A 22573-nucleotide genomic window follows, 5' to 3' on the forward strand; every position below is an offset into this window, starting at 1 on the left:
GTGTCCACACTGACAATTAACTGCTCAATTAGGTCTAGGAGGCAAAGAAAAGAAGAATTACTGTCCTGAACCTCCTCGCTGTTAGACTGATTTCCAAAGCATTTTTCTCCCGTGCTCCAATGTTCTAGAGTCCTGACATCACCAAGACCAATGCAGGGTCCATAACCCTGCACTGGACGTGAGGATGCAGAGTGATGGTGCACAGCTGGAGAACAGGGGAGCGCTATCTGTTGCGGGAGCAAAAGATCGAGTAAGTAAAAGTGCTTTTACTCTACCCAAGAATAAAGGAGCAGTTAATCCATGCAGCCCTGCTACAAGGGAGCATTTTCAGATTTCCTGGCCAAAATTGTTTTTCCAACAAGGTCAATTTTCCACCGAGGTAAAAAGTCCAAAATCAAGTTAGCCTACTCAATTTTCCACATTAGGAACTAAGAGCTCCACCCATCACAGAGAACTGAAGGAGTAACAGCCAGGAGGAAACCCCATGAAGATTTTTAATGTGAAGCAGTAAATATAGGCTCAGTCTATGGTGAAGGTATAGTAAAGGGGACATGTGATTTGAAGCTTTTACCATAGCTGGTCCTGTTAGGCGTAGTTTGCAGCTCACACATTGTGCTGGCTCTACGGTCCAGGGCTCCACAGGGTAAAGAAGTCCTGTTGTGTCAGGTTTTCTGGGGCTGAAAAAAAAAAGAAAAAAAAATAGACACATTACCATGTATTACCATTGCTGGATGCAGACATTACAGCCGCATTGTTTCATTTACTATATTTGGTGCCGAAATTTTTAGGAGATGGTTCTCACTCATTTTTTTTTCAACTTTGTTCATGAAATTTCATTCAGCTTTATTCACCGCAGCAGGCATCACAACACACTGTGCTGAAAAAATTAAAAAAAAAAATCACAGCATGTCCTACTTTTTCCAGCACAGTGGTGTGAACTGAACTAATAGGACAAAAGGCAAAGTGCCTTGTCTATGCATTTGCTAAGGCTGCCCAGTGAAGCCCAAAGCATATGGTGTGAATGAGCCCCTAAGGCTGGATTCCAGGTATGGATATTCTTACATAATTACATTGGTCCAGCATGGACCAATGAAAGTATGCATGTTCCATACCTGGTTGATCCCAGTGGTCCTTGTTTTCTTCTGGGTTCCATGAAGAGCAGCTGCCCTGTTGCACAGTGTTCATGGAGAAAGGTGGGGACGGGAGGCACTAGCTCGACATGGGCGCCATTCAGAGAAAGCCGTACATTTTCCTCAATGAATGCAAAGCAACCTCTGTTTGGACAATATTGAGAGGCAGGGACCATAAGATAGCGAGGATCAGTGCAGTAGTAGTCGGCTACTACAGTACCACTTACACAGGGATCGACCAGGCACGGATTATGCATTATTACATTAGTCCAAGCTGCACCAATGTAACTATGCAAAAATATCCCTGAGAAATGGGAGAGGAGCTTAGCACTACACCCATTTTATCAGTATCCCCTTCCTAAAAGCTTGCCCAGCTCTCTCTTTCACATTTTGCATGTATAACACCAGCTCAGCTTCATAAATGGGGATGAAGGGACTGTCCCCTATTCCCCAAGTGTACTAGAGATGTAGGAGACCTAATACACACATTTTGGCGTCTGAAACTATTTGGATATTAGAAAGATATCACCGATACTATATCCTCTGTGTGTATCTGTTCCACTAGACCCCATCACCTTTCTTTTGGGCTCCAAAGAAGAAGAATTGGACACCCCTCAGACTTGCATAGCAGTGACCAGGCTCCTGTACCTGGCTTGTAAATTTTTGATGTCATACCCCCACTGTAAAACATGGATTGAACAAGTAGTCTTTACTTTGATACGAGAAAAATTGAGAAATCAACATTGGAATGCTCCTAAGAAATAGTTTTCCATTTGGCAAAACTGGCTGGACAATCCAAGCTTGGCCCCTCCTCAGTTGGATCTCCATAGACTTCTGCAAGTATAACTCCTATAACATTATTATATTATACATGATTTATATAGCGCCAACAGTTTGTTCAGTGCTTTACAATATATAACATATTACGGGTATGGATATTGAGGATTTGACCTAGCTTTCTATAGGGACAAGTGTTATCTATCTTCTACTGGGATAGAGACCCCTCAGATAGGGAGTAGCCCTTCATAGTCCTTGTCCTTGGTTACTCCATTCCAGCTACAATGATACATTAGATTATTGAAGGTACAGCTCTTACTACCTTTGATTACTCATGTTGTAATATAAGCGACTGTTTATTAACAAAACGAGACATTGTTACGATCTAGTGCAAGTCATGTCTTTTTTTTTCCTTTTTCAGAAATCCTCAATTTTTTGTATATGCTGTATGCTTACAAATTTGTTCAATAAAACTTTTTTGGATTAAAAAAAAAAAATAAAAAAAAATAATCCTACCTAATATTTAGCTTTAAATGCTAAAAGAAAGCTGCAAAGCTTTAAAGAAAACCTGCATTGAAAATATATGAAGGTGGTTATTGCTGACTTTATAAACTGCATGCTTGTGCCATAGTAAAGGTCAGAGATACTTCGGTGACCAATGTTCTTAGAATGGTGTCAGCAAAGGCAGCCGGTCTATCGCTCACTACAGACTTCCTTTAAAAGGAAATGTGTGCCATAAAATGACACAGGATGACACAAAAATTAATGCATGCATGCTGCATATTAGTAATACTTAGATATAATATAGTAAAATATGAAAAAAAGAACTATGACAGTAAAAATTGGAAACACTCATTAAAGTGTTACTAAACCCACAATAGTAAAATCAGTCTGTGTATGCAGTAAAGCATGCTTGTTATACTCACTGTGGAACCTAAGGAGTTAATCCTCTGGATTGTTTAAAAAGTCTGTTTGATCTTGACTTCTCTGATCCACCCCTCCTTCCAGTGTTCCCCTCTTATCTCCTTATAATACATATTGTGTGAAGACACTCTGAACATGCTCAGTTTGGTGTGTATTTTCTTAGGAGAGTGCATGTGATCAGCACAGGGCCTGTTAGCACTGTCCAGACAGAGGTCGGGGGGATTTGCATCCTCCTACAGCAGAAAAAAACCCTCCTACAAGCTTTAACCAGTGCTCAGCTGGACCCTGATAGAAGTCACAAGACTACTCCAACTGCTGATGAGAAAAAGGTATTTAGCACTGCTCGAAAAAATTGAAGGAACACTTCAACTTGAGCATCAAGTCAATTAAACTTCTGGGATATTAATCTGGGCAGTTAAGTAGTAGAGGGGGTTGTTGATCAGTTTCAGCTGCTTTTGTGTGAATGAAATTAACAACATGTGCACTAGATGGGCAACAAAACAGACAACCACCAAAACAGGAATGGTTTTACAGGTGGAAGTCACTGACATTTTTTTCCCTACTCATCTTTTCTGACTGTTTTTCACTAGTTTTGCATTTGGTTAGGGTCAGTGTCACTACTGGTAGCATGAGGGGATACCTGGACCCTACAGAGGTTGCACAGGCAGACCAAATCCTCCAGAATGGCACATCAATACGTGCCATTGCCAGAAGATTTGCTGTGTCTCCCAGCACAGTCTCAAGAGCATGGAGGAGATTCCAGGAGACAGGCAGTTACTCTAGGAGAGCTGGACAGGGACGTGGAAGGTCCTTAACCCATCAGCAGGACCATTATCTGCTCTTTTGTGCAAGGAGGAACAGGATGAGCTCTGCTAGAGCCCTACAAAATGACCTTTAGCAGGCCACTGATGTGAATGTCTCTGACAAAACAACCAGAAACAGACTTCATGAGGATGGCCTGAGGGCCCAACGTCCTCTAGTAGGCCCTGTGCTCACTGCCTGGCACCATGGAGCTCGATTGGCCATCGGACATCAGAATTGGCAGGTCTACCACTGGCGCCCTGTGCTTTTTACAGATGAGAGCAGGTTCACCCTGAGCACGTGAAAGACGTGAAAGGGTCTGGAGAAGCCGTGGAGAACGTTATGCTGCCTGTTACATCATTCACCATGACCGTTTTGGTGGTGGGTCAGTGATGGTCTGGGGAGGCATATCCATGGAGGGACGCACAGACCTCTACAGGCTAGACAATAGCACCCTTATTGCCATTAGGTATTGGGATGAAATCATTTTTATTCTTTTATACACATTCAAGTGATTTTTTTTTCACTTCATGCTTGCAGCTTTAATTATTCACAGGCTTGCGGGCAGATAATCACATACACAATACTTATACATATTTTCTTTTTACTGTATCATATTTATGTAGATACCAAATTAAAACATCTAGTTAGTAGGAGCCAAGACAGTGCCATTGTGTTCCACAGGCTCTGTCCTACCTGTGCTGTCAGTGTTCTTTTATATTCCCCCAGCAGAGGGACTACCAGGTCCTGCACAGCATACTTGTTTGTTCCTCCACTGCCCCTCTCCTGAAGCAAGGGGGTAACATTAGCTGAGTGCAATACTAGTCAGTACCAGTGTGCAAAAATGTACATTGCTTGTCCTACATGTGTGGATGTTGCTGCATTATGTAAAACTATTAGTTTAGATTTTAGAATTTGGTGCCTCGAGATTGTGCATAATGTTAAAGGGTTCCTTGACTGACAAAAGGTTAGGAAACACTGTACCAAGTTAATGTTTGTCATTCTTTTAGTAGTCATGTGGAGTTTTTTTTTTTTTTTAAGAACGTTTTGCCCTTCTCTTTGTTTTTTCCAGGGTTGAGACTATCTGAAAGTATTCCTTGGACCTTGCAATAAATATTAGGTTTCCCTTTGAATGCTGTCTTTATCTCTCCTACCCTTGGTGGATTTGAGTGTATTTACCTTACTAAGTGTGATAAGGTTTGCTAGTGTTTGTATTTTTTGTTGTGTGTTACCAATGTAGATGATTGAGTCAGGGAATGCCCAGTTGGCCCTGAGCAGCTCAATGGCCAACTGAAGAGGTACATACAGCTTCCCCGACACTGCTGCTGCAGTGGATTAGCACTGTCAACCTGCAACAGGACGTGCTGTTCTAGGCAGGATCTTTAGGTAAGAATGTCTGAACAAATATATGATGGCAAACATACCAAATATAGAATGTGTGTTTACATACACTTTTGGGTTTAAGATATGATTTAATCATCACTTGCCGACCAGCAACACAACATACCGGTACATCACTGGATTGGAAGGGTAATCTCAGTCAGTCATTGCTACAGCGATGACCAAAATATTTTTTAGACATGGAAATTCTGAAGCCTATAAAAGTAATCCGAGCGGCTAAGAGGCCACTAGATAACTTTTATAGGCGGTGGAAGGGGGTCCCTGATCGCTTAGGAGAGCCTGGTAAGGATGACACTGGTGGCATGGGCTTCCTCGAACACAGTGAGAACTGAGCTTGTTCCTCCCACTGTGTGATGTCAGAAACCAGATGCTGCATTTCCATTTTCAGTTCCTTTGTTTACAAGCCACTGCCAGTTTGTGTAACAGCAGATCAAACTGACCTCAGTTTCATCTGCTGTTTTGAAGATCAGAGCAGAGATGTGGAATCTCATAGGCCCCAGATCTCTCCACAAAGAGGACCTGATATGGCCCATGCAATCACAAGAGATGTTTTTAATTCATTGTCATGACAATAAAAGTAAAAATAATGTAAAAAAGGTACTGTGAAAAGAAAAAAAAAAAAAAAAAAAATTGTAAAAGCACCACTGCCTTCCTATGGTCATGCACAAAGGCGAACACACGTGTCGGTCCTGCGCAGGTACTTAATCAATGATCATACCACACGTGAGGTATCACCGTGAATGTCAGAGTGAGTGCAATAATTCTAGCACCAGACCTCCTGTGCAAATCTAAAGTGGTAACCTGTAAAGGCTTTTAAAATGTTGCCTATAGATAATTTAACGTACCATAATTTGTCGAAGTTCCACAGGTGTGTGCAACTTTAAAGTGTAATATGTGTGATATTTATTTACTTCATCAGAACATCATTTTTTTAGATCTTACCAGAAAAAAATGGTATTATATTGTGTGTGTACACTAAAATTCATTAAAAGTGCATTTTTTCCAAAAATTTTTGCGTTTTAACAACTGCTGTTCAAATACCACGTGACATAATAAATAAATCACAACACTCTCCATTTTATTCTCTAGTGCCTCTGCTTAAAAAAAATAAAAATAAATAATGGGATGGGGTATTTTAAGTAATTTTCTAGCAAAAAAAAATGATTTTCACATGTATGACAGAAATGTCAATATTAACCTGGGGGTCAAGTGGTTAAATTGCTGTGGGATATCATGCTACCATCTGCTATTCTAATGCCCCTTTCACACGGGCCGGATCCGGTTTTGCTTAGCAGGGGATCTGTCTGCTGATCGGGGTCACCTGAGAAATGGACAGACAGACCTGCTCAGGTAGCCTGTGTGAAAGGGGTCTTAAGGCCATTGTGCATTATAAGAATCAAATGTTCTAAATAAAATATGTTATTCTCAGTATCTGATCCCAATTTTTGCAAGTTCTCTACAAATTATAGGAGGTTTTGGATGGCCAGAAATCTCAGCTAGTAGCTATTCATGAAAGAATAATGAATTATATTTTAATTAATTTCATGTATTTGTAAGAAAAAAAAAAAAAAAGACCCTTAGAAAAATGAGCTGTGCTCCCTCTTACACACCAGAGGAACTATCCTACAGCCCAAGCATATACAACGCAGCATGTTATTTTACAGCTGTTTATAGGCTCTCACCACCCAAATGTTCAATATTGGTTGAAGATTGCAGATCTCTTAGACTTACCAGGAGTTAATCGCCTCCATCTCAGCATCATGAGTAATTACAATGGTTTCCACAAGGGTTTTATCTGAAATATAAAGCACATATTTATTTAAGTTAATCATACAGACCAAATGACAAGAACAAAACAATTTTAGTTTGTTAATGAAAAGTACATCAGAAGCTCTCAAATCCTGTTACTACTTGATGTGCAAATCTCAAAGTAAAATGGTGCCGTCAATCCAGAAAGCAGTGCGCAAGACTAAGTGTGGACACAGCTGCTGTCTGTGACCCAGCAGTAACAAGGCACATAGCCATGCTCCCTGAAATATCTTCTCATTGCGCTGTAGTGAAAGCAGGCATAGCCTATAGGAGGGTGACAACGCTTCTCTGTATTCAGGAGTAGTACAGCAGCATTGTCACTTCACAAAAAGTTGCGCTGGGTGGACTTGACTGGCAGGATCAACAGGCGTTAGTGAGACTTTGCAAGGGGACTAAAGGAAAACTAAGTGCAGATATACTTACAACTGAACGAACACACACACACGACGGAAACAAAAAATTAAATCCACACTACAAGACTACTTTTTATCAATCAGAATTACATTAAAACAGAACTTCAGTACTGCTCAGTACCGTAGGTGTGCTGAAGGCCTCTGCCCTGCCTTTAGGTCCTGGCAGAGCCCATCTATGCACACAGGCATTTGATTTCTTGCGTATGAGTAAAGGTGGGTGTGACGGAGGATAGGCAGGACAAAACACACAGAGCAGATGGCAAACGCACAACAAATGACAGTCACTCAATGGGGGGATTGCAGGGAGGGTGACCTCGCCAATAGGGGAACAGCAAGGAGAGGGCTAAAACACTTGTAGTCCAGCCCCAAGGGCAAAGGAAAAGTCTCTGTAGCAGATTGTAATCCAACAGGGGGGGTAGGGGGCAGCGCAGGAATAGTTCAGGTAAAACAGGGGAATGCATACGATCACAGATCCGACAGGGTGCCCGGTCTCCCAGGGATAAGATAGTAGGACACAGGTACCTGTTGGGGTCTGGAGTAGGCAAGTGGTCTCTCCCTTAGCTGGGTCTCAGGCAGGCTGGCGTATGCGGTCTCCCCCCTTTGGCTGGGGTCTCAGGCAGGCTGGCTTGTGCGATCTCCCCCCTTTGGCTGGGGGTCTTCAGGCAGGCTAGCGTGTGCGGGGTCCCCCATATCCTTGGGGGCTTCTAGCAGAGTTAGCCACGAGAGTCCCGCCACAGCTGGGCTCCCTTAATGGCTGCGCAGCGGAGAAAGATGACCGGAGAGCCCGGCATCAGCCTCTTAAGCTGATGCAGGACGCTCTCCGGTCGTCCTGGCAACTGGGGCGGGCCGGAGCCGGTGTGCCTCGTCGCCCCGGCAACAAGGCACGCCCCCCGGACACGGGCCGCGCTTCTCGTGAGCGCGACCTTTGTCCAGGTACATTCGCAATCGCGGGAACTTCCCGTGCCCGCGCTGCGGATGACAGGGCCGGGGTGGCGTCCGTCTGACGCCGCGGCCTGGAAAATCCCCGGAGGTTCGCACCTCTCTGCGGAGACATGTGAACCTCGCTATCTTCTCCTCTCCGGCCGCGCCGGAGAGGAGAAGATAGTGGCAGGGGTGGTGAAAGCCGCACCTCTCGTCCTGGGCGGCAGGACAAGAGGTGGAGACGGGTTATTTGGCAACAAGGAGAGAAATGCAGAGAGAAAGGGAGACGGGATAACAGTGAGGGGGCCAAGATGACAATGGAATTTTGGGGACATTTGGCAAGAGGACCTGGCGGAGGAAATACTTTAATGGAATTTGGGGACATTTAGCAGGGTGGCAGGGAGGAGGAAAATACGATAACTGAATTTGTGCCATTTGGCAGGATGACACGGAGGACATACAGCACTTAAATTTGGGAACATTTGGCACAAGGAATTAATGAGGGGATTAAAGCAGAAATTAATAATTGTCCCTATACCGTGACAGTGAGTAAATATGGCAAGGAAGGGGGGGCGCAGATGTCATTCTCACCTAGGCAAAAAATGAGGAAGTGCAGCCTTGCAGCACAACTAAATGGTAATAAAGAACTTCAGTCCTGTTCAGTACCGCAGGTGTGCTGAAGGCCTCTGCCCTGCCTTTGGGTCCTGGCAGAGCTCATCTATGCACATGGGCATTTGATTTCTTGCGTATGAGCAAAGGTGAGTAAAGCCTTGCTGCACAACTAAATGATACCAGTTAAAAAAAAAAGTGTGTGTATATACAGTATATATTATATGAATTTAGGGTTCAGGGTAACATCACACATTTTAGGGTGAATGTCTGCTTTAAAGGAGGAGGGGGGCAGAGCAGACAGCGGTGGTGAGAACTCAGGGGTCATGTGATCACGGAGTTCTCACACTTAGAGTTGGTGGGGGACAGATGCAGCATTGGACCCATTTTGTGTTCACCTATGCAAGTCTAATTTTGGGGAGGGGGAGAAAAAAAAAAAAAAAAAAAAAAAAAAAACCTTTTAAAGCAAGAAAATAAATTAACAAATTAAAAAAAAAAAACACCAAACTAATAGCAGCAGAAAAAGAAAAAAAAATGGTCTTGGGCGGTAAAAAGCCCGTAAAAAAAAAAATGTTTACTAACATTTATCATAGAAGGTTATTACTGGAAATCTTTGGCCGGACATTATACATTTCCCCTGAGGTCTATGAGGTCTCTCTCCCACATGCTAACTTTAGAGAAGTCAATGTTTTTCAAGGATGGAGTGGTAAATCATGAGTCCAGCTATAAACATTTAACAAGATGACACAAGACTCAGATGACATTGCACAAGATATTTGTTTCTATTCCAGATGTTAGTATTGTAGCAATCATACGCCTATAGGATGGTCACATTTTTCTAAAAAAATATAGTGATGCCAGAATAATTAGATATCGCTCCACTTTGCCTGAGGCAATACCCAGTAATGCACACCGTGCAAACCTGTTGTTGCAAGATTCAGATTCTGGCCTATTAACAGGTAAAATCCTCCAAAAAGGGACATCTGTTACAGGTGGTGGGGTTTCCCTTCATTTTGAAATTTTCCTTCACTTCCTGCTGTGGTTCTGGGACAAAAAAAATGCAGGGAAACAAAAAACACAGACAGCATTAAAATCCAAACAAAATGGTTCTAACCCTATCGATTCTATATAGGAATAAAAAAAAATTGCTGTGCAGTGTTAGAGCACGTGTTTTATGCTGTGAATTGCATTGAGGTAGTCTATTCATCTGGGGAAAAAAAAAAAAGCTAGCAGAATTTTTGGCAGCATACTGAACTGCAACCCATGTCCACTGGCAAGGTGCATTGGGGTGTCATTCAAATTGAATGACGCTGCATTGCACCAACGTGCATAACGCACATTCCTGTACACCAGGGTTCTCCAAACTATGGCCCTCCAGCTGTTGGAAGTACTACAAGTCCCATCATGGCTCTGGGAGTCTTGCCTGTGGCTGTCGGAGTCTTGCAGAGGCCTCATGGGACTTGCAGTCCCTCTACACCTGGAGGGCCATAGTTTGGAGACCCCCTGATGTACATGATGGTGTGAATGGGCCCTACAGCAAACCTGTGTTCAGACTATGGATGTTCAAAACCATCTTCAGCCTAAGGACATTCAAGTATTTTTATCTTCTCAACAAGCACGAGTTTTAAAATTAATTCCAGTCTCTCTCTCAGCAGGCCATCTAACCTGGCTCCTGCTCCCCAAGAGTCTGCTCTATTTATATTAGCCATTAGAAGGTTAGAAGTCAGCCAAGTTACTGCTGGAAGGTGGGGAGCAGACTGAGCTGCTGACACAATGGCTTCAGTGATTGTGCTTAATTCTAAGTTCATTTACTGCTTGTTAAGGATATGTAAACTTAGTAAAGTTACATACCTGGAAGATACGGGGGATCTGGTCCTCCCCCAAGTACATCCAGTTTATTGTGTACACAACACATGCATCCCCAGCCATTGCTGCTATGTGGAAGTCCCAGACTGATGAAGTCACATGACGCAACGCGTTGGGCGAAACCTGGGTGACTGCAGATCAGAAATGGTATTATACAATTGCTGTGGGGGTTTTTTTTAGCTGTTTTTTGAAATGCAAGCCTTATTTTTAAATATCGTTCGTGTAGCTGTATTAAATGAAAAGGTATTTGTGTTAGTACTACACCATTGGACTGTTTTTTCCTCCTTCTCTTGACATGTCATGAGCCCGCAATAACAAACAAAACAGAGGGCGCACTGGCCTAGTGCATTATCCTTAAATTATGAAGGATGGATGCCACTCAAACCCGTCCCAAGGAGTACGGTGAGAGCACTGTGGTGCCAATGGCCTCAGCCATCACTCCGGCCATGCCCTCTGACAAGTTTTGCGTCACCCATAGGGGGCTTGGTCACAGAGGTAGCTGGTAGTTCTTGGTATAACTTGGGACGTTCCTGGTATAACTTGGGATGCTACGCCCCTTATCCTTGCCGACGGGGTGATTGTGTCCTGTCCAGCTTCGAGCAGTGCCAAATGCTTGCTGCATGATTTTCATCCTTAAATGTCTTTATTGTGTAAAAAAGGTAAGTATTACACTCACAAAATCAACTAAAAGTGCAAAACAGCACAGTTCAATCCACAATGCATCATAGCATAGCAGAACTATGGAATCTCAGCAGGCTGACACGTTTCGAGGACTTGGCCTCTTCCATCTGAGCCAACTAACATGGCAGTATGAGAATCAGACACCCTTACATGAAACCAGCACCCCATTACCAGAAAGAGATCCCTTAAATGGACACGGGCACCCTGATGGACTGGAGGCGTCAGGAATTCTACAGGTGCACAGGGTGTTTCCTGAGGACTGAGCAACATCCACTACAAACATTTGCATTTATTGACCTTACATGCATTGTAGGTCACACTACCAAGGTTAGCAGTGGGAGCACATTGGTGTCAAGGGAAGAGGTCACTGCACATTAATCTCTTCCCGACGGCAGTATGCATTTGTGTTCTTCTCACAGGTGGGCCTCAACATCGAGAGGCTGCATATGTTTACCAAAATGTAAACAATGCTGTGCCGAGAGTGCGCACCGTGAGCGTTCCCGGCACAGTCACCGGCAAGTAACGGAAAGCTCCCAATTTCTACTTGCGATCGGGAGATTTTGGGTCGTGTGGCCGCCAGTCACATGACCAAAATACCCGCCTTCGCCTCCTGGCATCTGAAGCCTTTTAGAGGACCAAAAGGCACCAACGAGAAGGGATTAATATGGTACTAAAGTCGTTTTTTCCCCTAGTCTATAATAAGGTTTACCTGTAGCTACTGTAAATATGTCCTAAACGTGCACCATTTAGGAGATATTTACTTGTAAATGGAGCACCGACACAAGCGCTCTGAAGGAAAGACGTGCCTGTGCTGTTCCTTCAGAACGGTGTGCCGTAAAAAGTGACTCGGGAGTGACGTCATCACGGCTCGGCCATTCAAATCGCTGGAGCTTGCAAACCCGGAAAAAAGGACCGGGTGAAGATGGAAGCCCAGTCAGCGGTGACAGCGTGCCACTGGAGGGCTTAGTTTTAAGGTAGGTTTCACATAATGTGCTAGTATGTGATACAAACTAGCACATTATGCCATTGTCTTGCAGGGGTTTTTTTTAATGCACATTGATTGGTTTTGCACACAATTTTCACAGGCTGCCACTATTATACAATATACTGTATGAACAGATGAACTATATCAGCATTTTATAGGAGCACAATTCTTTTTACTGGCACTTTATCACTGTACAACGATGTGGTTTAAGAGCTTGTTAAATTTACAGATGTAATGCACCTGGCATATTCGCATGTCTTGTTTACATTTGCTCCACATTATTGCTTGTTCATTTGTTACATCAGTGCTGGTTAAGCATTGTAATATCCAGGTATTTTGATTGATTTATATTGTTAAGCACATTTATATGTGATATGGTGTGTTCAAGTAGTGCAGCGCTTTATTAGCAGTCACTATGTATTAAAGCAGCATGGTCACCTTGCTTTTGGCTCCCCAGGACCACTTGGATAGCTGTACCATGCCCGAGTAGCACAGCGCTTGATTAGTAGTCACTATTTATTAACTGCTTCAGCTCTGCCCCATAGCAGAAATACTGCTACAGGGTGGCAATGTGCGCAAAACCATGTATACATACATGATTTAGCATTTCCAGGCCATTCCGGGCCTAATGATTGCCAAGGATCTCCGACGGCGGTGGGAAAGGGGGGGGGGGGGGGGGAACTGTTAGTAAACAAAGCAGTTATCCTCCCTGTCAGCTCCTGCACAGTACAGCCATGTAAAGCAGTGTGCTTACAGTGAAGCACTAACACAGGACACAGCACAGTTAACCCTTTGTTCGGCCCACGTTAACCCATTCCTGCACAGTGCCATTAGTACAGTGTCAGTGCTTTTTATTAGCACTGATCACTGTGTTGGTGTCACTGGGGATGTCAGTGACACCAAGTCAATTCCCCTTAGTCCCGCTATAACTTGTTGCGCGCCACCACTGCTAGTAAAAATAAACAGAAAAAAAAAAAAAGCATGTATTGGGATTTTTTTTTTAGCAAAGACATGTAGCAGAATACATTTTGGCCTAAATGTATGAGACAATTCGATTTTTTTTTTATTTTTTTATTGGACATGTTTAATAGCAAAAAGTCAAAAATATTGATTTTTTTCTCGAAAATTATATTCCCAAAAAAATAAAAACGTACAGGCAATAAAATACCACCGAAAGGGGAAAAAAAAAAAAAAAGGACGTAAATTTAATTTGGGTACAGCGTTGCATGACCGCGCAATTGTCAGTTAAAATAACGCAGTGCTGTAACAGAGGATAAGGGGGCACTCTTTATGTCTGGAGGAAAAGAAATTTCATCTCCAAACACAGAAAGGTTTCTTCACAGTGAGAGCTGTGAATTTATTTATTTTTTTTTTTTTTTTTTTTTTTTTTTTTATAATTCAAATATTTATTAATTTTCCATTTCAATTACATTTCATCATCACAATATAAATATATATATATATATAAAATATATTCTATAATATTATATTAACCAACATTTCTACTTTATATACTCTATGCAACCTTTTCCCCCCTTCTCCACCCCCCACCCTATGTCCCCTCTGCCTATTCTATCTTTTCTCTACGTCTTCTTATATCAGCAAGTGGAATTTTTCTGTTGTTATCTTTATTCTTTCCTACACCTCATATATAATCTGGCTTTTTCCCAGTTCTCCCATTTCCCATGATAAACCTCCATCTTATCTTCTTGGGTATGGCACAGCCTTTCCATCTTTTTAATCTGCTCAACTCTTTCAATCCAGTCCTCTTCCTTTGGTGCCTCTATTTGCCTCCAGAACTTGGGTATCAGGGCTTTTGCAGCATTTATATAGTTCCATATCCCTGATTTTTTATATTTATTTACCGTTATATCCGTGATGTGCAAAATACATACTTCTGGATCTAGATTTATATCTATTTCTGTCAATTTTCTTATTAAGTGGATTATTGTTGTCCAGAATATCTGGATTTTTGGGCATCCCCACCATATATGGTATATTGTGCCTATTTCTCCACATCCCCTCCAACACAGCGGTGTACTCTCTCCACACATCTTATTTTCTACTACTGGTGAAATGTGCCATCTTGTCAAACACTTATAGTTCATTTCTACTTCTCTCATAGAGACGTTTTCGTGAGTTAATCTATACATTCTCCTCTGCTTTTCCTCATCTATCACAACTCCCATATCCATTTCCCATTTTGTTAAATATGTTGGTTTCGTGTTTGTGTCTAGTTCAGTGAGTATTTTATAAATTCTAGCAATCCCGTGTTTCCCATCACCTTGTGTTCCCAATGTCTTTTCAAACAAGTTCCAATTGTCTCTTGTCCTTAAAGGTCTTGGCAAACTTCCGACAAAACACCTCAATTGGAAATACCGCCATTCGTCTAATTTAGTGAAAATCTCTCCCTCTTTTTTTTTCAATTCGCCATATGCTCCTATTTCATCTCCCACCAAGATATCTCCTAATTGCACCTTATCTTTTTTAAACCACTTCCCTCCTATTTCTTCTCTACCTGGGGGGAAAAACTCTGTATTTTTTAGTGGAATCAGTGTAGAATTAAAAGTCCATTTCATACTTCTGTGTAAGTTATCCCAAATCTTTAAAACATTCAAAGTGTATGTATTTACATTGTCATTTAAACCCCTATACTGTGTTGGTACCCATATCATTCTTCCCAAGTCTATTCCGCTGAGTTCATTCTCTATTCTCACCCAGCTTTTTTTATTATTAAATATCCAATCTATGGTTCTTGCCAGTATTACCGCTTTATAATATCTTTTAAAGTCTGGGAGCCCTAAACCCCCTCTTTCTTTCCTCCTACTTAGCAGTTCGTATGACAGTCTTGGTTTTTTATTCCTCCATATGTATCTTGTTATCAATTTCTTAATTATTTTAAAGAAAATCTCTGGGAGTTTAATTGGGATCATTTGATATCTATATATGATTTTTGGTACTATTACCATTTTTACCAGATTAATACGGCCCATCCATGTCGGGGTTCCTCCCTCCAATCTTTTTAATTCATCTCTAATCTCATTTATCAGTGTAATATAGTTTAGTTTATATAGATGTTTATGTGAGGCTGTGAGTTTTACTCCTAGATATTTTATATCTCTATCTTTCCATTTAAAGGGAAATTCTTTTTGTATCCTTTCTTTTTCGTTTTTTAAGATGTTTATATTTAGAATCTCCGTTTTTGTTGGATTTATCTTTAAATTTGATAGTTCTCCGTACTCCTTTAGTGACTTCATTAAGTTTGGAAGTGTTATCCTGGGGTTTCCTACATAGAACAACAAGTCGTCTGCGAAGGCAGCAACTTTATGTTCCGTATCTCCTATTCGGATTCCCTTTACGTCTCTATTCAGTCTTATTGTTGATAGTAGAGGTTCTAGAGATATAACATACAGCAATGGAGATAATGGGCATCCCTGTCTTGTTCCGTTTGACATCTCAATGGGTTCTGACCTCTCCCCATTTACCCCAATGACCACCGAGGGGTATCTGTACAGCTTTCCTATCCATTCTCTCATCCTAGGCCCGATTCCCAAAGCTTCCAGAGTATCCATCATGAATCTCCAATTTACCCTATCAAACGCTTTTTCAGCATCTATAGACAGTAGTACCGCCGGTTCTTTTCCCTTTTTACTCTTTTGGATTAGCATCAATGATCGTACCCCATTATCTTTTCCTTCCCTCCCTGGAACAAAGCCCACCTGATCCTCATGTATCCATCCAGGCATTAGCTCTTTCAATCTGTTTGCTAGGACCTTTGCGTACAACTTAGTGTCTGTGTTCAGTAGTGAAATAGGTCTATAGCTAGAACACTGAGAGGGATCTTTTCCCTCTTTCTGAATGAGCACGAGTTGGGCTTGTAATGATTCTCTTCTTACTTCCATCTCTCCACCTAGTGCATTCATGTAGTTTTTGAGTTTTGGTACTAAGATTTCACTGAATTTTTTATAGTATCTCACTGTATAACCATCTGGGCCTGGGCTTTTCCCCGACACTGTCCCCTTTAATGCTAGTTTTATTTCTTCCTGTGAGATTTCTGCGTCTAGGGAGTTTAGTTGGTCCTCACTTAATTTTAATAACCTAGCCATTTCCAAATATTTCTTTCTTTTCTGGTTTTTCTCACTGTCTATAGTTTCTGAACTTTCCGAGGGGCTTATATTGTACAGTTTCCTGTAATATTCTATGAAGGCTTTGGTGATATCTTTATTTGAGTGTTTCATGTTTCCTTTAGCATCTTTTATTTTTTCTATATAATTTCTATTTTTCTTTTTCCTCAGGGCTCTCATCAGATACTTTCCAGGTCTTTCTCCCCATCTATATCTCTCACTTAGAACTCTATTATATACTTTTCTCCTCTCCTCTTCTATCATTTCTTTCAGTTCTTCCTTCTGTTTTTTTAACTTCAGCTCTATTTCTTTTGTTATTCTATTCTTATGTATTTGTTCTAATTTATCTATTTCTTCTAAGAGCTCATTCATTTTCTCCCTTCTTTCTTTTTTCTTTCTAGCCCCAATCGCCATTAATATTCCTCTTATATAAGCTTTGTGAGCCTCCCACACTGTGGCTGTTGACACCTCCCCTATCTCATTCTCCTTAAAAAAGCGTTCGATCTCCTCCCCTATTTTCTGAGCTATTTCCCTTTCCACTAAAAGTGTCTCATTCAATTTCCATCCCAGCCCTCCGCTTTTCCTTCTCCCCCATTCCATTTTCATAGTAACTGGAGCGTGGTCTGATAAAGTTATTGTCTCTATATCTACCTGGGTCAGATGGTCGATTAATTGATGTTCTATTAATATATAATCTAATCTTGAATATCTCTTGTGCATATTTGAGAAAAAAGTATAATCTCTATCTTGCGTGTGTGTAATTCTCCAGGCATCTACCAGTTGACTTATGTGTAATTCTTTTTTCAATAATTTCAGGGCCTTACTTCCTTCTGTCTTTATATGGGAGGTGGCATCCCTTTGTGGGTCCATACAAAAGTTAAAGTCCCCTGCCAGGATCAAACGTCCTTTTTTAAAGTCCATCAACTTCCTCAACACCTTTTTCAGATACTCCTCCGGTTTTTTATTAGGGCAGTAGATGTTGGCCAGTGTACACTCGATCTCCTGTAACTTGCCCCTTAAGAACAAAAATCTCCCATCTGGGTCTGTTTTTCTATCTTCCAACTCAAACCTAACGTTCTTTGCCAGGCCTATTGCTACCCCTTTTGCTCTTTTAACCGGGGAATCTGCATAGTACCATGTTGGGTATTTTTTAGACCTCAGTCTAACATTTGAGCTTATCTCAAGATGTGTCTCCTGTAAAAATATCACTGAGGCTTCTCTATGATGTAATTCTTTAAATAATCTATATCTTTTCCCGGGACAGTTCAACCCATTTATGTTATATGTTATAAACTGAATCTCTTCCATCTTCCTTAAATTTCCTCTTTTCTCCTCCATCTATATTCTTTATTTCTCTCTCCTTCTCCCTTCTCACTTGTTTTTATATCATCTTTTATTTTGCAGAGAAAACAACCTCCCTCTCCCATTTCCCACCCTGCCAACCTTCCAACCCCCTCCCTCCCCCCCGTTTCCCACCCTGCCACCCTTCCAACCCCCTCCCTCCCCCCTCCCCTCCCCCCTCTTTTTAGGCCTAACATTTGCCTACTAATCATTTATGGATTAAAAATCCACCTTTGATTTGATCCTTGGGCTAAAACTCCGTCCATGGACGACTTTCCCCTTGACTAACCTCCCCATAACCTCCCAAGCCCCACCTGGATATTATCACCGGCAGAAAAGAGAGAGAGAGAAAAAAAAAAATGATAAAAAAGAAGAAAAAATCCATAACAAAGGCAATAGAGTGGGGGTAGGTGGCGAGAGGAGAAGAAGGAGATAAAAAAAAAAAAAAAAAAAACACACACCTCTCTCTTCCTCCATCCCTCTCGCCCCCTCCACCTCCTCCCCCTCACAAATTGCCAGTCCTCTTTTCTCTTCGCTCTACTTTCTCATCGTTCTTCTTCCCAGCCAGGGATTTCCATTCTTTGAATTTTTAAACTGTCACAAAAATTTTTCATATCTTCTGGAAACCTAAGGTATGCTGTAGTCCCATTTTTCCATCCTATTAGGCATTCGGGAGTCCCCCATCTATATTGCACCTTTTGTTCTTTCAACCTTTTCAATAGGGGTCTCAAAGTTCTCCTTCTCCACAAAGTCTCTGGCGCCAGATCCGCGTATATCTGTATGTCTCCTCCTTCATACTTAATTACTGATTTTCCCTTAGTCTTCTTCCAGATTTTTTCTTTATCCCGAAATTCATAAAATTTGACAATTATATCTCTCGGCCTTTCTTTCCCCAGGTTTCTCAGGATTTTCCCTTTTCTAAAGGTTCCTTCTATTTTAGAACTTTCTATTTCAGAGCTGTCTGTTATAATGTTAAATATTTTGCAAACCACCTCTTGCAGGCTTTCTCCCTTTAGGTCTTCTGAAACCCCACGTATCAAGATGTTTCTTTTCCTATCTTTATTTTCTTGTATCTCAGCCTTATATAACAGTTTTTCTTGGACTTTCCCTATATTAATTAGTTCTTTTTCAAGTTCAGAGATAGCCTGGGTCTGACCTTTAACTTTCTCCTCCGTTTCCTCAATTCTCTCCAAGAGGTGCCCCAGATCACTGCGAATGTTTACCATTTCTTGTTTTATTGTTTTCTCCAGTTCTTTAAACATTTCTGCCATTTCCTTTTTATTAGGTATTTGTAGGTCTTTTTCCGCCTCTGTATTGCCTGGTGTTTGCTGGTTACTAGTGTCCGGGCCCATTGATACTCTAGGGCTTCTTTCCATACTAAGGTCTGCTTCTCCTTTTTCAGATCTGCTCTGAGGTCTTTCTGGGGTTACGTTTCCTTGGGATGTGTATTTTTTAATTGTGCCAGTCTGGGACCCTTTAAGCCCACTTCCTTTTACATTTTTGTTTTTCATTTTTCTCTGTGGCACTTATCCTTCTTATAGTCCTTTGTAAGTTTGTGGGTAGGGCGGGAAATTATTTCTTAAATCTTTCAAGTCTCTGCTCTGTCCCCCTGCTGGTTTTTTCTCCTTCTCTTCTCCTCCTCCTCCTCCTTCCCCCCTCTCCCCCTTCTTCTCCCCGAGCCTCTCCTCTTCTCTCTGCGTACCTCTTCCACTTTTTATACAGTCTCTAGGGGTCCCCCGTTCTTATACACACTTTTTAGAGGTCAGCATGATAGATCTTCAAAAAATGCTATTCATAAGTGTCACTCACCCTCCTCCTATGTCTTCTTCCAGTGAGTGCCTTTTCGGTCGATTCCTCTGAGGGTCTGTTCATGGGGGGGAACTCCCCAGGGTCTCTTCAGACTCCTTGTCCAGGTCTCAGTAGTTCTCCTTTCTCCTACTTTTAGGCTCCAGGGTTACTAGGGGGGTAGGGGGAAAGTGGGAGAGTGTGAGAGTGTGTCGGCCCCCGGCAAACAGGTCAGCGCTGCTCTCTCTCCACAAAACGCCGGCCGGCCGGCTTCCCGGTCTCCCAGAGGTGCTTTGCGGCCGGTCACGTGATCGCGCCGGCCCCTCTCGTCTCCCAGCGTCCAGGGACTCTCTCTTCCTCAATCGCCAGCCGCTCCTTTCTTTTCCCTCACCCGCATCAGTCTCTCCTCCGCCGGGAGCCGTCAGACCGGGTAAGTCCCCCACCGCTAGGCTCTAACATACTCCAGGGGATAAGCTTGGAGGCCTGGGGAGGTCAGACCACGGAGCTCCGTCCACGAGCTCCTACATTGCCGCCATGTTCAGGCTCCGCCCTCTACACCGGATGTGAAGATCAGGGCCCTCCTAACCTTGTCCGAGCCAGTGAGAGCTGTGAAAATGTGGAATAGACTCCCTCAAGAGTTGGTTCTGGCCAGCTCAGTGGATTGCTTCAAAAATGCCTGGATTGTTTCTTAGATACACAGAATATAACTGAATACTAACATTTATAGGTAAAGTTGATCCAGGGAATATCCGATTGCCTCTCGGGGGATCAGGAAGGAATTTTTTTCCCAGCAGGACCAAATTGGATTGTGCTTTGCTGGGTTTTTTTGCTCTTCCTCTGGATCAACTGTAGGTGTAGGATTATAACTTTTTTTTTTTTTTTTTTTTTTTAATGGTTGAACTGGATGGACTTTTGTCTTTTTTCAGCCATGCTAACTATATAACTATGTAACACAAAAAATGGCCTGGTCAGGAAGGGGGGTAAATCCTCTGGAGGTAAAGTGGTTAAAGCAGCACGGTCACTTTGCCTGTGGCTCCGCAGGACCACTTGGATAGCAGTACCCTGCCCAACTGCCTCATTAGATATAAACGAAAAAGCAAACGAATGCTGAAACTCCAGCGCTGGACAATGGGCTCAACAATGTTAGTATCCCCACATGGAGTACTTTTTAGAAATGCAAGCTTTTCTATCCTCAACGGACCAGGGAAATCCAAAGGAACTGTGTGTAAAGAAACAAACAGAGGGCACACAGGCCTAGTGCATTACCTTCTAAAAATGAGATTTATTGAATAAAAAGTGGTATACTCACAAAGGAATAAAATCAAAGGCACATCACAAAAAAGACAGCCTGGTCTCTGAGGAAGAGGTTCTGCCTCGAAACGCGTCAACCATTTTTGGAGGTCTACAGTCCCCTACTAGCTACCATCTAGGTAGATTAGACTATGCTGTCTTTCTTGTGATGCGCCTTTGATTTTATTCCTTTGTGAGTATACCACTTTCTATTCAATAAATCTCATTTTTAGAAGGTAATGCACTAGGCCCGTGCGCCCTCTTTGTTTCTTTGCACACAGCCCCATTAGATATTGCAGCAGGTAGTAATATCCTCCCTGGAGAAAGGGGGGTGAGTTTTGCTAGCTGTGCGGAGATGAGGAGGATGAGGTAGGGATTCTGGCTGTATATTGTCACGGTAGTGCGTTTGTTGCCCACATATTGTATCGATCGCCCATTTGCTGTCCTCATATTGTCGAATGCGACAGAGGTATAGTTCTTGCTGTAGTCTCAAAACAAAGCATGGCAGACATGGCATGTGAACAACCCTCGCCATTGACGGTGTTCTGTTAAGAGGCTCAGCTGCCTGTTTTCACAACCTCCCAAATGCAAGCATAAACTAGGCCTCAGACCTCACACTGCAAATTTACAGCTACATGGCTGTAGGCGCAGGAGAGCCTAGGCACCCTCACCTACCAGAAAGTGCATCAATATATTTCAGGAGGGATTTAAGGCAAAAACTTCCATTTGTAGGGTACTGCTTATGCAGGCCATAGACGGGGAGAAAAACGGCCGATTTTTCTTTAAAAAAAATGAAAAATCGGTCATTCAAGCGGCCGACGTTACCATCAATGGTAGAAACAAACAAACAAAAAAAAAAAAAAAAAAAAAAGAACTGTCAAAGAAATAGCGGAGCTCTCTGCAGGGACACTTTTTGCCGGACTGGAATTCCTCTTATTTTTCATCCTTCTTCATCCTCCTCCTCTTCTTCCTCCTCCTCCTCCTCTTCATCCTCCCTCCTCTTCTTCATCCTCCCTCCTCTTCTTCATCCTCCTCTTCTTCTTTTTGTCTTCCTCTTGCAGGTCACTGCTCATGCGCAGATTTTTTTATCGGTAAAAAAAAACAAAAAAAACGGCCGATTTGCCCATCATTGCCGCAAAAATCGGCCGATCGGCCGATTTTTTTCCAACTTTACCGATAAAAAAAATCTGCCAAAATACCGAAAAACGGCCGAACAAATAGCCCACTAACGATCCAAAAATCAGCCGATTTTATTTTCGGCCGAAAAATTGGCCGATTTTCGACCCATCTATGGCCCCCATTAGGCACAGTTAACATTCCCCCATATCATAGAATATTTTTATTAGAAGTTCAGGTCCACTTCAAATAAAATTAGCAAGGTTGTATAAAGCTAAAAAGTATCATGACTTCATCTGTATTTGGTCACTTTTAATCAGTCCTCCTAGATGTGTTTTTGCCAAAAAGTAATGTTATCTTTACACTGATTTGAAGCAGACAGGAAGCCAACCCAGTAACAAGCATACATAGATTAACAGCCCTGGCCAAGGCCGACTTCCTGTCCGTGCCACAATGCACTGGGAGGCATGAAGGAAGGTGGTCTGGGTCAGTCTGTCAGATTGAGTATGCTCATTCCTGGGCTGGCTTCCTCTGTTTCCCACAGTTTAGTGAGGAGGAAGCTAGCATGAGAAGCCAAATCTCAGCCAAGGAACTTTTAGT

General features: G+C 42.3%; 1 protein-coding gene across 4 annotated transcripts in view; it reads right to left on the reverse strand.

Annotated features, from left to right (window-relative positions):
* LIMK2 (LIM domain kinase 2) overlaps positions 1-22573 on the reverse strand; it is a 76949-nt gene that overhangs the window by 33053 nt on the left and 21323 nt on the right. For all 4 annotated transcript variants that reach the window (XM_089653275.1, XM_089653273.1, XM_089653274.1 and 1 more), the window contains 2 exons: positions 6765-6828; positions 572-677 (listed from right to left, as the gene is read on the reverse strand). In XM_089653275.1, the coding sequence (XP_089509401.1) occupies positions 572-677; positions 6765-6784 (126 nt within the window). In that variant the 5' untranslated portion in view covers positions 6785-6828. The remainder of the gene's footprint in view (positions 1-571; positions 678-6764; positions 6829-22573) is intronic.

The sequence above is a fragment of the Staurois parvus genome, unplaced genomic scaffold (assembly GCF_062004578.1).
Source record: "Staurois parvus isolate SC_StPar_1 unplaced genomic scaffold, SC_StPar_1.0 ptg000704l, whole genome shotgun sequence".
NCBI classification, from domain to species: domain Eukaryota; kingdom Metazoa; phylum Chordata; class Amphibia; order Anura; family Ranidae; genus Staurois; species Staurois parvus.